This window comes from Mya arenaria, chromosome 3 (genome assembly GCF_026914265.1).
Source record: "Mya arenaria isolate MELC-2E11 chromosome 3, ASM2691426v1".
Taxonomy (NCBI): Eukaryota; Metazoa; Mollusca; class Bivalvia; order Myida; family Myidae; genus Mya; species Mya arenaria.
Window position 1 is genome coordinate 22,508,281 of NC_069124.1, and position 26,818 is coordinate 22,535,098.

At 34.6% G+C, this 26,818-nt stretch overlaps 1 protein-coding gene across 1 annotated transcript; it reads right to left on the minus strand.

The window, feature by feature from the left end:
• Nucleotides 1-687: 687 nt before the first annotated feature.
• Nucleotides 688-21,636, minus strand: LOC128226799 (ras-like protein family member 12). The gene is made up of 5 exons (XM_052936858.1): nt 21,264-21,636; nt 18,094-18,150; nt 15,746-15,819; nt 4,075-4,262; nt 688-1,958 (listed from the first exon to the last, which is right to left on the minus strand). The coding sequence occupies exons 1-5, from the start codon at nt 21,328-21,330 to the stop codon at nt 1,637-1,639; spliced, it is 708 nt and encodes a 235-aa protein (XP_052792818.1). The 5' UTR covers nt 21,331-21,636; the 3' UTR covers nt 688-1,636.
• Between the last annotated feature and the right edge of the window lie 5,182 nt (nt 21,637-26,818).

The following is a 26,818-nucleotide window of genomic DNA, read 5'->3' on the forward strand; positions in this document are numbered from 1 at the left end:
CATACTTTTTAGAGATCAAGCAACGTTTTAATACGAACCAAGAATTTTAGATAACTGATCGAGTTTGTGTGTGTTAAATAAAACTGACTAGAATTAAAGGTATAGAACGGGAACTAAGAACACGCCTTCAGAAAATTGACAGCTACCTTAATTACCGTTAATTAAACTTCGCTTCGCCGCGTATCGCCGTGACTCGACGCGGTGGAACGCGGTGGAACAACGCGGTTGGCATTATGTTTTAATTGACGCGTATAGTGAAAATTAGATCGAAAAAGATAACGTCCGTGGTAAGGAAAAATCGCGGCGATGTTCGAAATGTGCAAAAAATGCGTGGTTGGTAGTGTAAGCATATATGTAATTTTGTACACATGCTGTTTGCTTGATATAAAGCTTGTGTTATAAAGAAGAATGGCTTGAATTGCTACGATGACTGCTTGATTTGTTCAGTTGTCCCGATGGTGATTAGTCCCCACCCCCGCGGCCTCCAAAGCTTCAATGGAACGCCAGCTATCGTACGATGTATGTTTACGACATATTTCTGTGTATAATCTGAATATTGCTCGCGATTTAAATAGTCAATATGCATGAAACAGATTAAAATGTGTAGCTGTTTCTTTTAAAATGGCTGATCATAGCAAATACTACACAACATCAAAAATCTTAATGATCGGAATAGAAAATGAAGCATTATAACAAAGACTTTATTATGATAAAATATTACATTAACAATTCAAAGTGTATTGTGTTTTTTTTTTGTTATTTACTCAGCACCAGACATAACAAAGTAGACATATATAGTGTTTCTACTTTGAGTTTACAAGATCTTAAACGAAAAAAGGGAAAAAAATATCTCTTAATAAATGATGTCTGTATTTTAAATGCCAAAAACACAATAGCCAATCAACAGCCAGTGTTCTTGCAGTGAACAGCACAACGTCTGGAGTACATTGCTGATTAGACACGAATGCACTAATTTGAGGCACAATTTAAACAAAAAACTTTTGTCTACGAATAATCAAAGTGCGGCATGCCGCACTTCCTTAACGAATAATTTGATAACACGTTCCAATGACATAAGCGAGATGTAGTTTATAAGGTTCAAAACTTCCTTCTTCGTTATGTCGAAATTACAACGTGTGGTGCATAAAACATATATTTTGCCTAATATTCGTGTATTAATGTCACCGTAAATTATTTGATTATCTCAAATTGTTGAATATCTGGAAAATAAAATTGTTATATTGAAACAAACACGTTTTATGTTATAACCCAAACAACAATCAATACAGTTGCATTCGATTGAAGAAATCTGGGGCCGTGATAACAAATGCCTGAGTTCAAAATCAAGACTCAAAATAGCAAATCTGCATTGTATCTTTCCTTCTAGAAAAGCATTGATTGTGATTTTTGCTGTATTATGCTACTATTTGAATGTTTTACCGCTATTTACACTATGTTCTTTTGTAAAACCATGCAACAAAGATGAGTTTGTGTTCCTTCATAAGAATGCGTTCGGAGTCTAAGTCTAGACTAGTACTTCAGACTGTACGTTATCATGGCCCCAGGAGTTCTAGAATTCTCATTAATTTATACCTGACAATAAACACAATGTTAAAACAAATATTCAAATATTAAATCAATTAAAAATCTTAAAACTTTTATTGAATAGCTTGAAGCTTGTGGGAGTCTTTTTATTTGGTGATTTTTCGTCCTTTTTGTCGGCGGCACCGTTTCTTGGAGAACGTGGTCTGGTTTTCAATCCCGACTGTAGTCTTTCCTCTGATATAAACAAAGGTGGCGGACAGACTGTGTGTTTGTCTCCCCTGTGTTTTTGTATTGAATAAATTAGTCCGTGAAATGTGTCCTCCACACATTCGTATTCCTCCGCTGCTGTACACTCAAAAAATAGTCCGTCAAAGTCACAACTGAGTGCTTGTCCTTCGAGTTTCGTGATTTGCCTACAAAGATTGACAAAACATGGCGTTTATGGTGTTTCTTTAATGTAAAACTACAGTCGTAGTCCGTTGGCTCGAGCTCGCTTGGCTCGAATTCATCGCTGGCTCAAACAAGATGCAAAGAATCGATTTTTTCATACTGAAGGTAAACATTCCCTCTTGGCTCGATTTTTCCGAGATTCGAGGTATTTTCGCCGGTCCTTGAGAGTTCGGGCCAACGGGGTTCGACTGTATCCATTATCTTAAACCGATCATGGCATGACACGCAACGCCCATAGATTAATTGTGTATTAGAAAAGCAACCTTTTTATAGATAGCGTGAAGTTAAAGAATGATTCTCTGACACTTTACAGGTAGCTTCGTAGGCAGCTATTTTTTGCTGAACAGTGCAAGCTTTCTTTCTCAAAGAAAGAATATACTATAGCGTAGAACTAGTTTGCATTGCCATACATCCAGTTTTCTGACAAGTTGCACATAAATCAGAGAAAATCGCGTTGTTATGGCCTATAATACAAATATCCGATTCTGTTGGAATTATTAGAATGTGCATTTTACTATAATTTTATGATGGAAAGGCCTAACTAACTGATTTATATTATTAAGTGTATGGTTTATTCGTATTGGCAGCCAGTAGGCATTGAATGTACACATGTATTCGTAAATCAAATATGAAGGAAACCGTGTAATACTTTAAGTGACTCGCTTATGTTTTTGGACCAAAATTTAGTTTTTCCGGTAATGCATTTAAAAATCAACAACACTTATTTAATCATTATTTTACTCTATGATATCGAAATTGCAGTAAAAAATACGCACCCATGCCGGTAAAGTAAAGAAAAAAATAGTAAACAGCCGGCTTAACCACCGGGACTTTAACAACAGTAGGAATAATGTTGACCTCTTACAGAATGATAACATCACGTGATAATGTCAATCAACCAATCTCGCAACACCACAGCCGTAATTAATTTTCAATCGCGTTATAAACGCCAAAGAAAATTGTGGTCTTCAAAGACGATATTTGAGCAAATATCAACATTTGCTGAAGGGTTCCGGCTTTTGGTATTTTTGTTTCAAAACTCCTTATGATTTGCCACACTTTATTTCGTAATTAAAAAAGTGCATTTTGCAAACCATGAGCGAGTCACTTTAAAAGTTCTTCAGTTTCTAAAATATCAAATGTCCCAGATTTCAGAGAGGCATCAATCACTTTTCAACTTCTTTACCATCTTACTCACTGAGTAAACTATACCAATTAATTTTCATTTTATCAACTGATACATGTGCTGAACGTCTAGGACGGCCTCTCTGTTATCACTTCAAATGGAATAATTTTATGAGTAATCTAGTGCAGTGAGTATTCGTCGTATGATTGCACTGTTCACTGTCATGATTACGAACGGTTTCAGGTCGGAGTTCAGACTCAGGTGGCAAACTGCAAATCTTTCTTTCATTGTTACTTTCCCACAAGTTGAGTACTGATGATGAAATTTGGTGATTATTTTTGTTTTTATCTTAAATTGCTCAATCCCGTATCTTTAGTTTTATTTTTTTTGTAAAACGAGAAGAAAAAAAGTTTTTTAATATAATAAAAGTGCTTTTCTGAGTCAGAGGTTGGACTCGGACTTGAGACTGTTTGTAATCATGGCTCCTCGGGCCATCATTTAGAACTTTCAAGTGAGTGTCCCGAGTTCATTGTATTTCTTTCTAGATGAATTTTGACGATGAATTTTCTGAATTTAATTTCTGTACGAAATCGTACAATTATTAACATTTATTTTTTTGTAAATTAATGAAAGGGCTTTTCTGAGTTTGTTTCCATATTTGGACTGGTCGTTATAAAAGCCGCTGATATCAAATGGAAGACGACCGTCTGACGGAGCACTGTCAAAACATTATTTTGGAAACAGGTTTGTCGAAGGGTTTGGAGAAACTTATCATCTAGCTAAACTCCGGTAATAAAACGAAGGCGGGGCTCTTTAAGTGGCATAGACTGCCCTTTGTTTCATTTAAAATGTTATCTTTGTTTTAAGTCTTCATTTCAAACAAAATGTTGCCTTCCGACGTAGCACATATGACTTAATTTATCACGTGGTATTCACGCACTGATAATGCATACCTGTAACGTTCAAGGTCAGACTTATTTCCAACGAGCGCCACAGGACAGTCTTTCCCCGTGGCCTTCAAATAGTCAGTGACCCTGACCAGATAATCCCGCGCAGTGGCGAAACTGTCCCGGTCTGTTATACCGTACACGATCATGTATGCGTCCGCCCAACTATAGTACCGATCACTATTCGAGTCGTCCTGGAATAAATTGAAGGTATACCTTATTGTACTTCTTTAAGATAAGAATTGGTAGTCCATTATTTCATTCGTCCTTAAGTCTTTGTTTGACGTTATAATGTGTGCTCTTGTGTGTATTTGATCCGACCCATTATACTTTTTGAAAAAAGTATATATTGGATGTGTGCGACATTTACGATGCTATACTTTTGGGGGGATTTTATTCATTCTGGGAGTAGATATTCGTCCCAGATTCATTGAAATGTTTTAAATAGTACTTGCTTGTCTATGACATTTATGGTGTATTCGTGTTCTACCAGTTTGAGCCCTCCCTATGGCAGAAGGTCTGTGTTTTATATGATTAATTCCAACCAAACTGGAAAACCGCATTCATATTTCATGCTTTTAGATAGCGTTCTCAAATTTGACACAACAACTTGCTAAAAACAATGTACCGGTTGTATTCTGACTATGTCTGTTTATATTTGGTATATAATCCATTTATGATTACTGTTTGATTTGATCTCCTTGTCTGTTTCATAGCTGTGTGTAGTACATACTATTTTCGTTTTATATATTTGAACCAGCATGGACACTCTTCTGCCTAGGTATAAATGCTCAAGAGTGTCAAATATATTGTGTGCATTGTTTAAAACCTATAATGAGAAAATAATACAAACACACTTTAAATATCTGGCATTTGAAACCTAATATTACTTCAATTATATACAAGTTTTAACTATTTCTGCCAAATTCAATAGGTACAAGTTCTTCATAACCCGTATTACCCTGTCCCTTTTCTGCAGCGACCTATCCTTTTTAATCCTGGCTTAAATCCTAAGTATGCTTACAATCTTGAAGGGTTCTAACAGATCTAGTCTGGAGTTCCTTCCCCTTACACTATCATTATAAAATGGAATATCAGTACGCATGGAAGCAGGCAAATGATATGACTTACGTTCGTGTCTCTAACTCATTGTAGTTCGGTGCCTTGCCTAAACAGAGTTTTTAATGTTCGACTTCCAGGCTTGTTCCTGTAGTTTTCATTCTTTTATTAGTGTATTAAGTCATTAATCGTCACGTGAACATTGCTGTAACAAGCTCCGCCGCTAATAGCATGAGAAGTATGGTAGCATTCTTGAAAGGTTCTAAATGTGATGTCTGGAGTTCCTTCCCCTTACACTATCCTTATCGAATGTAATATCAGTATGCATGGAAGCAGACAAAAACTTTAATTGCTTCCAACGAACACCGATTGGATGAATATAACGATTTTTCACTGATATTCACCATAATGCATTATGCTTATGGTTTTTCGATGGGTATGCACCGATGTAGCAAAAAGTTGAGTCATGACTTCATAAATGTTAGTTAGCGTATGCCGCGATAAAGTTGTATGTATATTTAGGGTTCGAATTTCTATTTCAACTAGCAGATTGTTACATTTAGGTGATAAAACCAACTAGCAAATTGATACAAATCCTAGAATTGTTATTTTTTTAATTATCTAGTTTTGTCATCGGTCTGTGCAAACATTCTATATCATCACTCGTCCGCAGTCATTTTTAATGTGCATCCTCAGTCCTGAACGCATTGTCTTTAAGGGTCCATAATTTTGAAAGATGTGCGTCATAAGTATGAATGGTTTTAAAGGGACTAGATCACAGATAATAAAAAAATCGGCAAATACCGTATTTCCTCAAAGCATGCATTCACATGCGATCTAGTAGGAGGCCGATAATACATCAGTTTTCATGATTAAACGACTAATCAACAATCATGTTGCTGTCTTCTCTGAGCCCCCCCCCCCCCCCCCTATAAAAAATAGCGTATAATGGTTTCCGAGTTTAAATCATACAGATAATTTTACCGACGATATTTTAACACTGGGATTAAGGCGGTAGACTACCCCGGTAAACTTTGAATTGGAAACTTAACAAAGATAACTTTTCTTTTTTCAAAGTTATTTTTGTTTAAAGTCTCCATTCAATCAAAATGTTGCCTTTCGACGTAGCATTTAAGACGTAATTTGTCACGTGGTATACACACACTGACATAATATGATATACGGATCCAGACCACGGTACATTTCTTATGCCTTCTCCATTGTTCTTATTGATAGAATAAATCATAATTTCTTTTGGAATCTTGGCAAGCATCTGAAAGAACTAATGAAAATAGCAGTCAACCGCCACAAGCACTCAGTGTTGTCAAACACAAATCTACCATCGAAAACAAGGTAATGGTATCATACTTTGGCGGTGCTTTGTTGTTTAAAACATTGAAAGGAAGATAAATCATCATGCATCTTGTTTAATAGAATGAGACCTGCTTAATAATAATAAGCTACAAAAAAATCTAAAAACGACTTTTGAAAACAAACACAGTAAGATTCTGAAAAAGAAGGCAAAATGTGTCTAAATAATACAGAAAATGTAAGCGTTGAATTGAAAATAGATTTTATCTGACAGTTTGTTCTTGAACATGTCTGTTTCATTTGATCTGATGGTGATCCTTCTTGTTTTGAGATTACATTATCACCGTTCTTCAATCAGTGGAATTTTTTAAGATGATGATGTTTAAAAAGCTACTTTCCTAATCGACCCGCGGTGTCGATTTGCACGTCAAATTACTGAGGGTAGGACATAGGTAGTCCTATCAATTAGATATAATTCACTATAAACAGGTTCCTCTTAAAATCATCATTAACATCATTGTGGTTTTCATTACGAAAGATAGAAAACCAATACAAAACAATTCTTAGAAGATTGTTTGAGGAAAGTGAAAAAAGCCAATTGTTGTAATAATAGTGGGTGTGTAAGCTTATTTATACTTGCACTCGGGCAAAGCCCATTCAGCGAATGCTCCGACAAGATTGTTAGTCATTTTAAGGTTTTGGTGCAAATTGCACAGACAGTTAGAGTTACACTAGTTATTTAACGTGCACCAGTGGATATTCTGGATATGTCCGTTTATATTTGGAATATAATCCATTTATGATTACTGTTTGTTTTGATCTCCTTGTCTGTTTCATAACTGTGTGTAGTACATACCATTTTGTTTTGTTTTTATATTTAAAACCAGCATGGAAACCCTTCTGCCTAGGTATAAATGCTCAAAAGTGTCAATATATATTTTTGTATTGTTTAAAACCTTTTATAAGATAATAAATACAAACACACTTTAAATATCTAACCTCCAAAATCTAATATTACTTCAATTAAATATAAGATCTAACTATTTCTGCCAAATTCAATAGGTTCAAGTTCTTCATAACCCTTATTACCCTGTCCCTTTTCTGCAGCGACCTATCCTTTTAAACCCTGGCTAAAATCCTAGGTATGGTAACATTCTTGAAGGGTTCTAACAGATCTAGTCTGGAGTTCCTTTCCCTTACAATACCGTTATCGAATGAAATATCTTGAAAGCAGACAAAAACTGTAATTGCTTCCTCCGAACACCGATTGAATGAATATAATGATTTTACACTGATATTCACCATAATGCATTATACTTATGGTTTTTCGATGGGTATGCACACATGTAGCAAATATTTGAGTCTGTAAAGAACAAATCAATCATGATTTTATAAATGTCAGTTAGCGTATGCCGCGATAAACTTATATGTACATGTGGGACTCGAATTTCTATTTCCACTAGCATATTGTTACTTTTAGCTGAAGAAAACCAACTAGCAAAGTGATACAAACACTAGAATTGTTTTGAATTATTCAGTTTTGTCGTCGGTTTGTGCAAACATCCTACATTATCACTCGCCATCAGTCATTATTTTCATGCCTATCTCGAGTCCTGGACGCATTGTCTTTCCTGTGGATGCATTAATATGAAAGATGTGCATTATAAGGCTCCATCGTTTACAGGGACTAGATCAATAAAAAATCGGCATATATCGTATTTCCTTAAAGCATGCCTAGATTTGTCAATGCGAGCTAGTAGGATGCCGATAATACATCAGTTTAAATGATTAAGTGACTAAACAACAATCATGTTGCTGTCTCAGCTGAGTTTCCCCGTATAAAATAATAGCGTATAATGGTTTCCGAGTTTTAATCATACAGATAATTATACCGACGATATTTTAACACTGGGATTAAGGCGATAGACTACCCCGGTAAACATTGGATTGGAAACTTAAAACAAAGATAACTTTTTCAAAGTTATTTTTGTTTTAAGTCTCCATTCAATCAAAATGTTGCCTTTCGACGTAGCATTTATGACGTAATATGTCACGTGGTATACACACACTGACATAATATGATAATACGGATCCAGACAACGGTACATTTCTCATGCCTTCTCCATTGTTCTGATTGATGGAATAAATCATAATTTCATTTGGAATCTTGGCAATCATCTGAACGAACTAATGAAAATAGCAGTCAACCGCCACAAGCACTCAGTGTTGTCAAACACAAATCTACCATCTAAAACAAGGTAATGGTATCATACTTTGGCGATGCTTTGTTGTTTAAAACATTGAAAGGAAGATAAATCATAATGCATCTTGTTTAATAGAAGGAGACCTGCTTAATATAGGCAACAAAAAAACTATAAAGACGACTTTTGAAAACAAACACAGTAAGATTGTGAAAACGATGGCAAAATGTTTTCTAGTTATCCAGAAAATGTAAGCGTTGATTTGAAAAATATATTTTATCTGACAGTTGTTCTTGATAATGTCTGTATCATTTGATCTGATGGTGATCCTTCTTGTATTGAGATTACATTATCAACGTTCTTCAATCAGTGGAATGTTTTAAGATGATGATGTTTAAAACGCAACATGCCCAGTCGACCCGCGGTGCCGATAAGCCCTTCAAACTAACGAGGGAAGGACATAGATAGTCCTATCAATTAGATATAATTCACTATAAACAGGTTCCTCTTAAAATCATCATGAACATCATTGTGGTTTTCATTACGAAAGATAGAAAACTAATACAAAGCAACCTTAGTTTTAGAAATGTTCAGGTGTTTTCTAACGTAGGTTTTTAGCAAACTATTTGGTGGAATTCTTAGAAGATTGTTTGAGGAAAGTGAAAAAAGCGAAATGTAGTAATAATAGTGGGTGTGTAAGCTTATTTATACTTGCACTCGGGCAAGGCCCATTCAGCGAGTGCTCCGAAAAGATTGTTAGTCATTTTAAGTTTTTGGTGCATAGTGCACAGACAGAGCTACACTAGTTCTTTAACATGCATGTGGATATTCTGAATATGTATGTTTATATCTAAAATCTAATCCATTGATGGTTACTGTTCATTTTGATCTTGTCTGTTTCATAACTGTGTGTAGTACATACTATTTTTGTTTTATATATTTGAACCAGCATGGACACCCTTCTGCCTAGGTATAAATGTTCAAGAGTATTAAATATATTGTTCGTTTTGTTTAAAACTTATAATTAGATAAAACATACAAACACACTTTATATATCTGGCATTAAACATAATGTTACTTTAATTATATATTCTAACATTTTCATCCAAATTCAATAGGTTCAAGTTTTTCATTACCCTTAGCACCCTGTCCCTTTTCTGCAGCAGCTTATCGTTTTTATAACCTGGCTAAAATCCTAAGTATGGTTACATTCTATAAGGGTTCTAACATATCTACATTGCAGTTCCTTCCCCTTACACTATCGTTATCGGATGGAATATCAGTATGCATAGATGCAGACAAAAACTGTAATTGCTTCCTCCGAACACCGATTGAATGAATGATTTTGCACCGATGTTCACCATAATGCATTATGCTTATGGTTTTTCGATGGGTATGCAACGATTAAGCAAGATTTGAGTCAGTTTAGAACAAATCAATCGTGAATTCATAAATGTCAGTTGGTCGTACGCTGCGATAAACTGATAAGTATATTCAGTGTTGGAATTTCTACTTCCACTAGCAGATTGTTATATATTTAGCTGAACAAAACCAACTATCAAAGTGATACAAACACTAGAACTGTTTTAAAATATTTTTAATTTGTCATCGGTCTGTGCAAACATCCTACATCACCACTCGCTAGCAGTCATTCATTTTGGTGCGCATCTCAGTCCTAAACGCATTGTCTTTCCCGAGGATATATCATCCTTAACGATTACTCCCAAAACAAATATACCGCAATTAATACAACTGTTTTAATTTACGAAAAGGATGAACAAACATCGAAAACCATGGTTCGTATGAAGGAAACCGTGTTGAATTTGAAAGAAAGGTGCAGAAAACTGATATTTCTACCTCATAATAGGATAGTTGATCACTGTAAATCTTTTAGCATTCACCAGTCATTTAATATTTGTGCGTAATCAGCTATTACACACACGGTTACAATCGTGTTATCAGTAATTAATATATTCATAAATGCATTATTTAGTAAGTAGTTAATGATTTATCAATCAAAATTTATATTTGTTATAAATGTGTTTACATTGATGTTAAGTACGTGTTTCTCTTTAAAGATGTGCGTCATAATGATTCATTGTTTTAAGGTAATGTGTGCACAAACTACTCGAGGGACTCACAGAGTTTCGTTCCGGACCAATGGGTTTGTTATATGACACTTTTTAGAAGATAATGTTGAAAGATGATTTACTGCATAAATAAATAAATTGTCATTTAGACTTACGGTATTAAGGTTCCCAATAATAAACTCTGATGTAGTTCGCCTTGTCTGCCTTGACCTTGCAACAACCACAGTGAAACCCCGTTGGCTTGAACTCATTTGGGTCGATTTCCTTGTTGGCTCGAACTCAATGTAAATGACCGATTTCTTTATACTGAAGGTAGGCATTCCCGCTAAGCTTTAAATCCCAGAGGCTCGTGGGGTTTTTTTGCCGGTCACTGTGAGTTAAAGCCAACGGGGTTCGACTGTAGTATGATATATACTGATCTAGACCGCGATGCATGGAATATCGTATGCCTTCTCCATTATTCTCATTGATAGAATAAATCATAATTTCATTTGGAATGATTTTGAATCTTGGGAAGCATCTGAACAAACTTATGAAAATAGCAGTCAACCGCCACAAGCACTTAGACTTGTCAAACACAAATCTACCATCTAAAGCTAATGGTATCATACTTTGGCGGTGCTTGCTTTGTTGTTTAAAACACTGAAAGGAAGATAAATCATCATACATCTTGTTTAAAAGAATGAGACGTGCTTAATTTAAGCTACAAAAAACTATAAATACGACTTTCGAAAACAAACACAGTAACATTGTGAGAAAGAAGGCAAAATGTTTCTAAGTAATACAGAAAATGTAAGCGTTGATCTGAAAACAGATTATATCTGACAGTTTGTTCTTCAATCAGTCGAATGTTTTCTGATGATGATGTTTAAAACGCTACATTCCTAGTCGACCCGCGGTGCCGATTTGCACTTCAAATTACTGAGGTTAGGACGTTATTAGTCTTATTAATTAGACATAATTCACTTTAAACAAGTTCGTCTTTTAATCATAATGAACAACATTGAGGTTTTCGATATGAAAGAATACAAATGCAAAGCAATCTATGTTTTAGAAATCTTCAGCAGCCAAATGTATTAAACTTGGATAAGTTGTCCACAGGTTATCTTAAGGGTAGTTTGCACATTAAAAAGATTTCATTGGTTAATATCTTAAATTGTATAATTTTGGATAAAAACTGACCAATCAATGAATACATATGTGAAAAACTACAGAAACAAGCTCAGTAGCAAAAACATAAACATAAACCCGGTTTGTTGGCACTGGGTAAACGCCAAAGACATAGAACACAGACACACAAACAATCACAAACAAGAAACATAGACGAACAGCACAAAACTCCACAAACAACTAAGTGCATGTATACTGTATATAAAAACATAGGTAGGTTTATCAAGGATTGTTAGGTACCGCCTTGGAACCCTTTGGCCAACTTTAACCAAGCTAAAGACTTAACCAGTTTTATAGAATTGGCTGCAGGTGTCTACTGACGTAAAAGTTTTTAGGAAGCCATACGTTGGAAGTCTTTGAAGATTGTTTGAGAAAAGTAAAAATAGAATGCCTAATGTAATAACAATTGTGTCAGTCTAAACACTTCAGTACTGCGTTGACAGCTCTAACCTTAATTTTATAAATATTTGTTTTTTGTTGTCCAGAATAACACTAGAGACCGTTTCTTGGTAACACATTTATATTACGCTTTTGGCAACGGTTGACAAGAATAAAGAGCTGATTTAAGTGTTATGCCTCCGTCACACATTCACGCATTATGCTGCCTTTCTTGATAGGACTATTTCCGATTAAAATTTGTCAAAGTCTGATAAAGATCCTGTGATTTGTGGCTGGAAATTCAAAAAATTGTTAGAATATTGATTTAACCACGACAACAATCAGATAGTGTTAAGGAAGCGACCCGATTAAGTCGTTTCCAGCCGAATTCGTCCCGATTATCCCGTTCTCAATCCGATTTTTAGCCGATTTATATACATCTTTCGCATGGTCTGACAGTAAGAATTCAGAAAGTAACAATGAAACGACGCTGATGGAAGACATTGGGAAGATCTGGACGCAATCTGGACTCAATCAGCTAGAAACGGCAATGAAGTATTTTTCAAGATCATACCCTTCCTCAGGACACCGTCCAGACACCGTTGAGACAAAAAAAAATTACGATTTTGATCCGATACAGCAGAAGCTGGTTCCCGATCCGTAAGACTCTGTTAAGAACGTTAACGACTGCGTTCAGACAATGTTAGGATATTCCTGATAAAAAATTTCGTGGCGTAGCGCTGTCTGATCTCAAACGGGAGCAATAATCGATTATGTGTGACCGCCGCATAACATGATACGATTTATTATATTGTCGTACGCCTTTGTACACCGCGATGCACGAATTATCATATAAAAGCATCCACTACTGTTGCGGTAGTATATTATTATTTCAATTTGTTTATACATAAGCAACTATAAGAAAGAAACTAATGAAAGTGAGAGTGACCTGGCACCGGCTCTCAATGTTTTCAAACCATTATCAATTAGTCCGGCTAGCGCAATGGTTATCGTACTCGCTTCTCACAAAGACGTCCCGGGATCGATTTCCGACTAGGTCACCAACCCGGACAAGTGGGGTTTCTCTGGGCACTTCGCCCCACCCCCTCTCCGAAATACAAGTACACTTTATTGTAGCATCGTGCCAACGTGAGTGACTTAGCATGTTAAAATAACTACAGTTTCTTAGCAAACGGTAAATAAACAAAGTTTAAACTTATCCAAACACAAACCATACATGCAATGATGAATCCAAGGATTGCACCATTAAGATACAAGAAAACTTAAAATAGTTCACACTTGTAGAAGCAGAAAGTAGCTTAGTCTGTTTTATAGGGTAAGAATAATTTCATATCTTTCCTGTCCAAAAAATGATTTAGAAATTAATGTCACTTAAAAATTTGAATTCATCGGTTATAACCCCTGTTGACCCATGTGAGAACCCCTTTAAGTCAGGTGATTCCTCACGCCGATATTGTGATTCAAAGCATATAGAGTCGCCGGGTTCGAAAATCGCTTCTACCAATCTATACTCCTTCACCGGAGTGTTTTTGAGAATGTATTTAAATTAGCACATCCAAGCCTCTGAAGTTTCAGCCATGTCACAAGATAGACCTAAGTCAGATTGGATTGAAAAATCATGTAAATAATATCATAGTTTTAAACTTTACAAACAAGTGAAACGAGGCTGACCTAAGGTTACATACAACCATATAAAATTGATCTAAACAATTTTCTTATCTTATTGTTATCGAAGGAATTTTAACCTTCTTGTTTTGCGATTACATAATCACCTTTCTGTACTCAGTCGGATTTTTTTAAGTTGATGCAGTTTAATGGAATACATGGTGAGTTGACCCGCGGTGCCGATGCGCTCGCTTACAGACTATTATTAATTATCCAGACAAGTATCATCAAAATCATTTCAAAATAGAGCCTGAAGGATCACTGTTTGGCTCGCAGTGATGTAGGGCAAGTTTCAACAATCTCAAACAAAGATATAATCACATACTTCAATTCAAATTACTAAGGATAAGACATCAGAAGGCTTATTCAATTCGAAATAATTCTCTCTAAACAATTCCGAGGCTTAATCATAATTACATCGTTAAGGTTGTCGTTATAAAAGAAGCCCAAAACAAAGGAGAAATAATACAGCAATTATCTTTCAAACGTATGGAAATCTCCAGGTGTTTATTGACGTACTTCCTTATCAAGCTCTCGCTAGGGATTCAAAGCATTTGTTACTTTTCCTGATTTTCACATAAACGTTTACATTACATTACTTTTAATAAAAGTATAACAGGAGATGGCATTCGATATCAGCCCAAAACACGTAAATACAGAGAGAGGGTGCTAGTATGCCAACCAAAGCATCTAAAATATAGTTAAACAAAATGCTAGAAACTGTCAAATGCTTGGGAACGCATTTGTATATAAAATCAAAGCGCTAAAAGCGCTTAAGAAATCGGTGCGTTCAAACTTAAATAGTTGATTTATCATGATTTATGTATTTTTCAAACAATGTCACTAGATGTTAATCGAAAAGATACCCAAGTCCGATGTACAACCACATGTGATAAAACGTTATTCTGTAATTTGCATTATCTTCAGTATCCCAACATGCTGTCCGTTCTGTCCTGGTTCCGTAATGCCTCTGTCGTTTTGTTCACTTTGACAACTTTATTTTCAAAAAGCACAAGACCCCACACAGGGACAACATAAACACATGTTAACATTTAGATGTATACAGTTGCTAGCATATGTTCACGATGGGTACTTATATGTGAACTATTATTTTGCATTTTTGGATATTTTCAAGATACTTTTTACAGGTTCGTATTTTCAGTCCAAATGCGCCTTGTGTGCCGCATATATTTTAGTTGAATGTCACCCTAAACCTTATTTTGTAACCTGGTGTTTGAAATACTTTTGTTAAGTCAACAGGCTGATCATGAGAAAATATAACCAATCCGGCTGTTGCATGAAATGTGTATATCTCCACAATTTGTATTATCACTAGATCTGCTTGGTAGCGGCTTATCGTAATGGAAGTGCGCTGTTCCGTTTGCAATATTCTTAACTTGGTCAGTCTGTGTACGGTTTGTATGCTTCAAAATGGTACTTGTACTCTGCGCACAGCGTGTGCTGTTCCGTTTGCAATATTCTTAACTTGTGCAGTCTGTGTACGGTTTGTATGCTTCAAAATGGTACTTGTACTCTGCGCACAGCGGGGGGTTTGCATGTACATTGTATAATGATTTTTGTATATGCTGTTTGTATTTGATTCTAGATGAAAAAGAAGAAGAAGAAGAAGAAGAAGAAGAAGAAGAAGAAGAAGAAGAAGAAGAAGAAGAAGAAGAAGAAGATAGAATAAAATGGCATTATGTGATATAATTGTTATTATAATATAATTGCTGTTTTTTTTTCTTTTCTTTCTTTATTGTTTATAAATAAAATGTATCATACCTTTTCAAATGTGTCCATTATGTTGACAATGAGTTCTTGTCCGTCCACGTCCTCTTGTTTTGTGTAAATGTCCTCTGAAAAAAAGTTAAAAATTGAAAATAACTTGGTACGTATATACCCAGCAAAAAGGGAAAGTATAAACTTTTAACTATTTTAAGGCTAATGAGCAAAACTTCAAATCACGATAATTTTCCTCAACATGTCAATAAGATTTACTGAAACATACAACCGGATACTTTAGGAAGTAGGTTTTTTTTCAGAAATTAAGGTATAACGAATCAAAATAAGTTTTAGAGAGTACACTTTGATCTAATTGAAGCAATTTAGAAACCATTACTACCAGCAAGAAAATCAAAGTATTCGTTAATTTCCGAAAAAAGTGTGGATTTAAAATGAGATACAATCTTTCGAGCAGTACCTTCCAAAGAAAAGATTGTTTCATTGAAATTCAATTACAAGAATATTCTTTACTGCTACGTATACACTAATTGATAGAATAGAGCAACATCATGATATAAAAGCTATTAAGACCACCAGGAACATAAAGATCCAATCTTATTCCAGTTCAAAGGCACAAAAAGCATATGAACGGATTACAAGACTAATGTTGGTGCAAAGCATCAAAGACGTCCAAATGTTGTTGAAACATGACTTAAAGGAAGCAGTTGCAGTTTACTAGCATACCAAGTTTGAGGTATCTGGTTATCTCTTCATTTATTGAAAGAAATCGGATTTAAGCCTAAGGTCACCGAGACCTTGATCTTAGCCCGACAGACGTAAAAACAGTTACTCGGAGCGGTGGTCATGCATGAGGGACCTCTACCAAGTTCGATGTCTCTAGGCCTAAGCGTTTTACAATTACTGATAAGGAACTGTGTATTTTCAAGGATATCATTTCAAGCTAAGTCCTCAATTAAAATCATTGTAATAAGTTATTGTAATTGAAATACCATTTACTGCGTCCTAGTTATACCAAACAAGCAACAAAGAAAAGTTTGAGCTTTGATAAATCGGGTCATAAGGGTCGTAAACCAAGCTATAAAAAGACCGTAGCCGACGGGTACAAGTTATTCAATGTCCAAAAGTTTGTAATAACGGTCAAATATAGGTTTTTTGCATTATGATGTTTCCTTTTTCTTCACTCAGTTAATACAATTGTTTGTTTATAAAGGTTGGTTTTTTTATCAAATATATTTTATAGTGTTTTAACAATAGTAATGTTGGCTGGTCCATTTTAGTCACGTGATCCTCCATAGTACAACATTGACACCTATTCCAAACAGACGTTTTCACGCGACGTCAATCAGTAAGTCGAACCATTGTGCGATTTAAACAGTGAGAAACAGTTATTATCTCAGTTCAAGTGACACTCTTATTAAAAAAATATATTCACATGTATAACAAACATAAATTTTGACTGAGTAACCTTCATCTACTTACTAAATAATGTATTTATGAAAAATATTAATTACTGATAACAAGATTGTAACCGTGTATTTAATAGCAGGAAGCGCAAACATATTAAATGATTTGTGAATGCTTAAACATTTTCTGTGGTCTACTATAGTCTCATAAGGTAGAAATACCGTGTTTTATGCTCTTAAATTAAACTCGGTATCCTTCGTAAGAAACATTGTTTTCGATATGTGTTCATCCTTTTTGGAATATTAAAACAATATTATTAAAGGTGGTAAATCTTATTTGGGAGTAAGAGTGCATCTTAAAATATATCCATTCTTCTGAATATTAGTTTATATTTAGTGCATGCTTTTCGGTAATTTATAGAGTTTTTTCAGTGAGATAAAAGTATACAATCAATTTAATATTGGCAATAATAGACAATCAATTCGATATTTGCAATTGTTTTGTTTTTTAGCACGCTCTTAGACTCGAGGCAAACGTCAGCGGACACAGTGCTACGTTTGCATACAATATTTTCAGAAAAAAACTACAATGAACTGTCATTTTATTTTAAAGGCATATATAATTTTAAAAAAATGATACCATGTAAGATCGCAATACACATTTCCCCGTGAACACCACAAATAAATATTTCACTCGAGGCTATGCATGATTTATGTATTTTACAAAACGTCTTATGCCAAATACGTAAAGCAAACAAAACTTCAGAGACTGGGTGCATCGGCAAAGAAATAGTTATCAGACACATGTCGTGTCTGAGCTAAACATGCCTCGAGCTGTTTAATTGGTTTAGTATTCTTCAATCATATCAATTTCGACATCTGGCATTTATTTATTGCCACATACCATTCATTGTCTATATTATTTACACTATACAAACATACGCTGTTTATACGTTGGGTAATTAAAATACACACAATGTTTACCTATAGATGGGTCGTATTCCATGATAAAACGTCGGGTGATGAACTTCACTGTCAGAGCTGTAAGATAAGTAGTAAGTAGTGGCATGCCAATAAAGATTATAACAGATTCAACTAGTAGTCCCCTTTGTTTGAGACTGTTCATTTGTAACAATGGTAAATCGATGTTATATAATCATGCTTCCGAAATATGAACTAGTAGTATCGATATGACTGACACTTATCGTAAGTAAATCGTATATAATGCTCCCGAAATATGAACTAGCAGTCTCGATTTGATTGAGAAGGTTCATTGGCAACAATGGTAAGTCAATGGTTGATTATTGCTTCCGAAATAAACTCACAGTCTCGATTTATTGTCTTAAAAGCTATACATACTACAATAAATCATTTAAAACGTATTATAATATAATTATATATGTATTTATTGATTATGTGCGTGTATTTTATATGTGTGCATGTAATGTGACGATGAGCTGTTTTGCGTTAGTCAAAATATTTTTTTTGTTATGTTCTGTTCTATTCCGTTAACAACGGGAAGTCAACGATATATGCTTGCTTTAGTATAGACAAGCAGTCTTTGATTATTTCATCAATGGTTAGTTAATGGTAGATTTCGGGTTTCTGGAACAATCCTCTCTAAACTTATCATGCCATGATTTTTATACAGTAGATGTAACAAGCAAAACATAAAACATAGACTTCTCTTTTTAAGTAATTTTATCAATATAATTGAATTTAATGGAACTATATACTTGCGGTAAAGGTTGCTGTGCATGGTATAAATTATGCCTGAAAATGATCTCAATACCATTGTCGGCAACATATTGTTTACTTCAATTATAAAAGCTGCACTCTCACAGTTTTACCGTTTTGACAACTTTTTTTTGTTTTGGTATGTGCCAAATTTTGCATAAATATCTTAAAACCAGTGATAAAAGACTGCTGACAAAAATCAGATCGCAGTTTTTCATATGTACGTTCGAAAATTAATGTTTTGTGGCTAAAAGCGTTACAAACGCTTTAAGAAAATGCATAAAACATCAACGTTTGAACATAAATATGAAAACCTGCGATCTTATTTTTGTCAGCAGTCTTATATCACTGGTTTCCATGAAAAACTGGCTCGTTCTAAGACAAAAAAATAAGTCGTCAAAACGTTTATTCTGTTATAGTGCAGCTTTAACATACACAGCCAAATCTAATATAGTGGGGTACTTCCTTATTACCATAACCGTGTTTTGCAAGCACAAAAAAACGTTATTCCGCTAACAGCCCAACATATATTATAAGATAAAGCTATCTTGAAATTATTCGTCGGTTTCTAGGTTTAGCAGTTCGTTTATAATGATATAGGGTTTGAGCTTAACAGTGGTATGCATTTATACCAAATCTTTCCCCAAAAATGTTTTTATCTGGAAACCAACAGATAACATCTGCAGGGATGCGTTTTTGCCACTATTGAATTACAATTCACTGTCTTGACTGACAAGAAATGACCAATATGTTGTAAATTACATATTCTGGCCAAAAGCCTGTCAGAATTTACAGAATATACACAAGTAATGATTTGCAATGTTGATAAGCTCTTGCTCAGAATCTCAGCAGGACCCTTGTATAAATATGTAAGATTGTAACAGTTACAGAAGGGTGCTGCGCCCTGTCCTTCCTTTTTGGTAGCACCCATCTCTGTCTTATTGGAGACAAGCATGGGCACCCATCTGCCCTTATGGAGACCAGCATGGGCACCCTTCTTCCTTAATGGAGACAAGCATGGTTACCCTTCTGCCTTTATGGAGACCAGCATGGGCACCCTTCTGCCCAAATGAAGACAAGCATGGGTACCATTCTGCCCTTTTGGAGACCAGCATGGGTACCTTTTTTCCTTAATGAAGGCAAGCATGGGTACCCTTCTGTCCTTATGGAGTCCAGCATGGGCACCCTTCTGCCTTAATGGAGACAAGCATGGAAACCCTTCTGCCCTTATGGAGTCCAGCATGGGCACCCTTCTGCCTTAATGGAGACAAGCATGGGTACCATTCTGCCCTTTTGGAGACCAGCATGGGCACCTTTTTTCCTTAATGAAGACAAGCATGGGTACCCTTCTGTCCTTATGGAGTCCAGCATGGGCACCCTTCTGCCTTAATGGAGACAAGCATGGAAACCCTTCTGCCCTTATGGAGTCCAGCATGGGCACCCTTCTGCCTTAATGGAGACAAGCATGGAAACCCTTCTGCCTTTATGGAGACCAGCATGGGCACCCTTCTGCCTTAATGGAGACAAGCATGGGTACCATTCTGCCCTTTTGGAGACCAGCATGGGCACCTTTTTTCCTTAATGAAGACAAGCATGGGTACCCTTCTGTCCTTATGGAGTCCAGCATGGGCACCCTTCTGCCTTAATGGAGACAAGCATGGGTACCCTTCTGCCCTTATGGAGACTTCATGGACACCCTTCTGCCTTCATTGAATCAAATGCTTCGATTATTAAATATATCTTTCGTTTCGATTAAATTATGTTTTGATTATAAATGCAAACACACTTTACATATTTGGGTGTTGGAATCTAATATCTCTACATTTAAACGCATTTACCTTTCATTTTCTGTCAAATTCCCAAAGTTCCCAATTTCTTTCAGTCCTATACAGTATGTTGCAATGAAAACCAGTAAAAATTATTTTTTATCGTCGAAACAAGATTTTGATATATAAGAATAATGAACAACATCTGAAAAATTGAATTACTTGTCTCAAGAGTTTTTTAAAAAATATCAGAGATGCGGTTTTAGAGTCTATTACAAGTACATCTTTTCTGTCAAATTTGAATAAAATTCATCATAAGGAAAAATGGTTTATTGCACATAACTTGTACTACTATCATTTTGTATATTTCAATTAATATCATTTTCCTCTGATGTATAACTGTAGAATAGATAATGTGTTGTAAATGATAATTTTGTCACCGGCGTTAATATGATACCAAACTTTAAATATGTACCTTTCTAGAAAAAAATATTATTCCTATCAGCCCTATACAAATGCCATTTTAACCCTTAGCACCCTGTCCCATACCTGCAGCAACCTATCCTTTTTTTAAAAATCTGGCTAAACCCCTAATAATAGAATATTTTAAATAAAACGAGGTGCTTGTTTTTATCATTTATCAACCCTTACCTGATTTTCCGACTCCCACTGCCCCTAGCAACACAATGTTAAACTCCTGCTTCCGCCTCCCACTCATGGTTGGAGCGTTTTGCGTATCAAACAATTGCAGTTCCACCACACATGATTCTCGTGACTCAAATATCCAACAAGCACCAACAAATTCGTCGCAAAATCTCGATATGTCGAAACAATTAGTAAACCACAGCTTAAAGCATTCAAACCATCAACAAAACCGGTATAAATTTCTAGCACAGCCTCTTCTGATATTCCTTATCTCTTTTGTTCTTTATTTCGGAGAAACGTTCAATTCAATATTCCATTCGCTGTAAACAATCCCACTAAGTAGCTCTTATCTATCGGCTTGCTCCCGAATTCAAGTCTGGCTTCATCCCAGCTTCCGACATCCAGAACACAGCATGTGGGCACATTATCATAGAAAAGTGTGTGCAAATGTGTTTTGCAACAATTTAAAATAGCAGAAGATAAATTGAAACTTGAATTAAATATTCTTGGTTGTCAATAAACGGTTAGTTATTAATTGATTAATTGAAAACACATGTTGATGGTTGCGGAAGAATATGAAGGAAAAGGAAATTCTAGAAACACTATATAACACCAGGAGTAAATAGTAAGTGGTAAAAATGAAAAGCGTTGTAATTTGTTCGCGCGGTTGTTATTAAGGATATATCAACCCTATATTGATAACATTTTATTTTACGTGCAAATTCTCAATTATCTGCTGGCGGTTATATGTACCTCTAGTTTCAAGGAAATTCATTCTGATAACAATCAAAAACAAAAGAGTAATTTGTTGAAACTATACAGGAGAAAGCTGTTTACATAACAACATGTTGCAATGAAAACGGTCAAAGGGCTTCTCTCACCACTAAGAAGAGATTTGATAATGATAAATATATCCTCTGATTCAATCGCTGCGATATCGAGTGCAAAACTATAAATAGATCATTTTCCGGATATCATTATCGACCAATCAAAACGTTGTATGCATAGCACCATCGCTCTGGTGTACGAGAATGCGCTTAGATCATGAAGATGGATAAAAGTTAATTTCTGTGGTCATGACCTTGCGTCTAATTGTGAAAGTAATGCTTCTCTAGTTCCGCAGAAGTAAATGGCCATTTAATGGCCCATTACAAATCAGGTACTAATATTTCCAGAATAACTGAGCAGTCAGTCAAGATGTCTTGTTGGTAGAGCATATTATACGTTAATAAACGGGCCGGGTTAAACTTAATTCCATTCAATTATCAGCTAATTGTTACCAAAGTTTTATTTCATCAGCTATCTTTTAATTAAGGCGTGGACTACAGAATGATTGGCGTTAATAAACCAAATGAGTTGTTTTTTTCTAAATAAAAAGTGACATTTATTTGGAAAGATTCAAAGCAATTCGATTCATTTTTGTATGGACCATGTTTAATCAGATTTGATATGGAAGCTCTTTGTTAACTGTTCTTCATAAGAGTATCTCATTTTCCTTGTCAAATGACTAAGTTGTGGTCGAAACAAGATTTTGCTAGACCAGAAAAGTGAACGCCATGGGAAAAAATGATTTACTGTCCTCCATAATCTTTTAAAAAAATATTTGAGATATGGTTTTACAGTTTATTACATTCGTTTTGTGAAAATTTAATGAAATTCATCATAAGAAAAAAGGTTTACTGCAGTAAACTTACGTCTGTCATTTTGTACATTTCAATGCATATCATACCTATGCTATTTGTTACCGTTCCGATGTGGGAGGTTAATGTGTAGACGAAAACAAAACACACTCAAACATGGCACAGTTAGTTTTATACCGGTTTCATACAGGTGCATTTTAACATATACTATGCACTTATTACAACCATTGAAAGCCAAAGTAGGCAACTTACGTCTTTCATCTGCAATCTGTAATATCTGCAATGCTTATAAGCCTTTTGTACTAATTTTAATGTATACACATTCTGAAAAACAATCTAACAGAAAGCCAGACTAAGTTCATTCACAGTTAAAAGATACTGTACCCAAAATAACCTGGCCTGGTGGAAAACAGACTGTCTGGGCTGACAGGTGCTTAGGAAGTCTGTGAAATTCATGATAAGTTTCATTATTTTACACCTCGATCTATTTTACAGCGAACACACCTTTGCAATGAATTCGTCTGATGTGTGTTGTAAAACAAAGGTTTAAAATTGTGGTTTGGCGAAAATGTGATAAAGAATATGGTAAAACACTTATTTCATTTCGGTTTGATGTTCTCTGCATGTTGTTGATTTTTTTTGCTTTTGCGACCGTCTTCTTGTTTATGATTGGTACTTGTGTACAAGTAAATGACACAAGTGCATTAGATACTAATTTGTTTACGTCTACATTTGATTACCAAGATAATGCAATTAGTCGGATTTCATTATCTTCAAAGAGTAACTATGCTAATTCAGTTACGTGTAACCGTTTAATATAAATAAATTTCAGTAGCTATGTACGGCAGTAAATTACTATACATCCAAGGTAGTATAATTAATTTTCAATCAATTTTCAATTAATTTAATGTTATTGCGTCGGCAAATTGAATCTATCTTTATGGGCCATAACATAATATATATCTGTGTTTTATTATATTATTTAGTAATAATCTACCTAAACTCCTTTTTATTACAAAATAATACTGATTTATACCTTAAAATGTTGTTGTTTTACCAAATGACGTCACTGACTTTAATTGTTTTGTTTTTTCCAGTTGCATATGTTATCATAAAGTACAATGGAGTCACGTCGTGTTACGCACATGGGTTTGTTTACAGAAATATCACATTTTACCGGTGAATTTTTTTTATAGATTGTCACGTGACAGCCTCTCGACCAATAAAAAAGGGGAAATATATCATTCATATTATAACATGTACATAGTATATCCTTATGGTGAGGTGTATAAAACCCGATAAAACATGATAAACATCAGACATCAGTCTGAAGTGTTTCATTATATGCCGTAAAAAAGTCCAAAATATTATTTTAAGTGATACTCTTATTCAAAATCAATACATACACATGCATAACAAACATAAATTTTAAGTGATAAACCTTTAACTTCAATTTTTACTAAATAATGCATTAATGGAAAATATTAATTACTGATAATGTTACCGTTTTTTAATAGCTGAAAAAGAAAAAGTATTAAATTATTGGTGAGTGCTAAAAGATTTACTGTGATCTACTATTGTCTATTAGGGAAAAAATGCCGTGTTTTCTGCACCTTTCTTTCAAATTGAACTCGGTATCATTCATGAAAAACGTTGTTTTCGACATTTATTCATCCTCTTTAGTATATTAAAACACTTGTATTAAGTGTTATTTAGGAGTAAGAGTGCACCTTTAAACATCACATGTTATTCAGTACGGTTAGAAAATGACGCCACATTCGTTTATTTCACTTCCGGACGTTTCTTTTATCGTTGCCTATAACATGGTTTACGTTTTGAAATTGCATAGAAATAATCGGGGTAGTATGTCCGATATCATGGTTACGAGGTGATTTTTGCATCAAAATAGATTAAGTATACTTTATATTTGAGTAAATGGAGATAACTCTGGTAATGTGGCATATAAAGATACAAGATACAAGAATCTTTATTTCAAGTCGGGTATGATAACGGCAAAAACACATACGCTCAATAAGCTATTTATCGACATAAGGAGTACCAAAGGGGATTATTTCAATCAGATGTACATTGCCCTGAAGAAGTATTGTTTTTAATCTTAAAAAGTGCATAATAAGAATGTAAATAACAACAACTGAAAAAAAATCTGGGATGAAGGAAAGGAGTGAGGAATCACGTGACTTCAATGAGGTTCTCACATGGGTCACCAAGGGAAGAATCGATTTAAACATACAAGTAAATGACGTAAATTATCGTTTTATGAACAAAATGAATAAAACCAACATTTTAACGCATGTCTGACTTCTTTAATGCTTCTTATTACTAAGAAATGCATACAAAACAAAGAATCAGGCCGCACACAGCGTTGCATCGTTTTACAATATTCCGTCAAGTTGAAATTTTGCCCAAGGATTGCATCGTTAAAGTACAATCAAATATTCCACACGTGTAGACGCTGAAAATAGCATCGTCTTTTACAGGCTATGAAATACTTTCATATATTTTCTGTCGAAAAGAATATTTAGAAATTTACGTCATTTGCTTGTATGTTTACATCGGTTTTGACCCGTGGTGACCCATGTGAGAACCCCGTTATGTCGCATGATTCCTCACCATGGTATTGATGTTAACAAACAGAATGAAGTTAACAATGCGCCTGAGCCAAAATTTGTATGTTCTATGTTGATGTGTGTGATAAGATGGTTGAAAGCATTTACGAGGTTTATCAAACGAGTTGTAGTAAAAGTTTAAATGGTAAAAAAACAAGAAGTATAGAGAGCAAAACTAATCAAAATCAATCAAAACGGTTTAATGAGAATTGTAGCCTTGCTAAAAAAAAATCTATAAGACAAAATATTTACGAAAATGTAACATTAACAAGGATTTGTTAAAACACGCAAGAAAAATTATATAAAAAGACAATAAGAACTTTTTACGAAACATTCCATACTTAAAATGTAACAAAACTAAAACATTTGACAATCTGAGATCCGAGGAAGTTTTGGATTAGTTTTAATCGGCAAAAAGAACTATCGAACAATTACTTACATTATTAAGATGTGAAGAAAATTAATCAATATCAGGCTGGCTTTAGAAATTGTTACTTTACTGTCGATAACATGTTTGTGTTGAATTTTATTATTTATCACTATTGTACCCCAAAATTAGCAACTACTGTCTACACAATTATGTTCGGTATTATATAAAAAAATGTAAACTTACGTAGAAATATTTTAATTTTTATTTCATTTGTCAAACATATTCTTATCAATTGTGGTCTTAATAATATAATTCACATTTGCTTCGAAATCATAAATTGCCGACCTGTAATATGTACAGAGACTCACAGAATTATTTTTAATTAATGGTATAGCACTTTTGATAATTCTAGCAAGTACTATGATTATATATTGTTCAAAACGATTTTGGAATTGAGATTTATTTAATTGCTACTCCTTATAAGTTGTTAATGTTTATGGTTAAGTTTCGAAACCGATTCATCGTCTTCCAATCGAGACCGGAAGCTGGACTGGACTTGATGTATTTTCAAGGAAGTGTCCGTTGTGCCAAGCAAACAGTCGTATTGGACACAGTACCATTAAATGTAAAGCTCTTAACAATAGCAGAAAGCGATTAATTGACATGAAAGACAATGTTAATCCAAATGTAATCAAATTTAAATCTTTAATGTGTATATTACAATATTGCAAACGTTTTAACCATGTCAATACACATATTTTTACATGCGAACAGCTTTAAAAAAGTGACTAGATGTCTTATTAATATCACACATGTTCGCTTAAAGCACTGTTAAACATATGTCAATCCTGTTAATTTTCACTTTGTGTATTTGTGTATTGCCTGTTCTTTTCTTTCAAATTGCCTCGTTTCTAATTATGTATG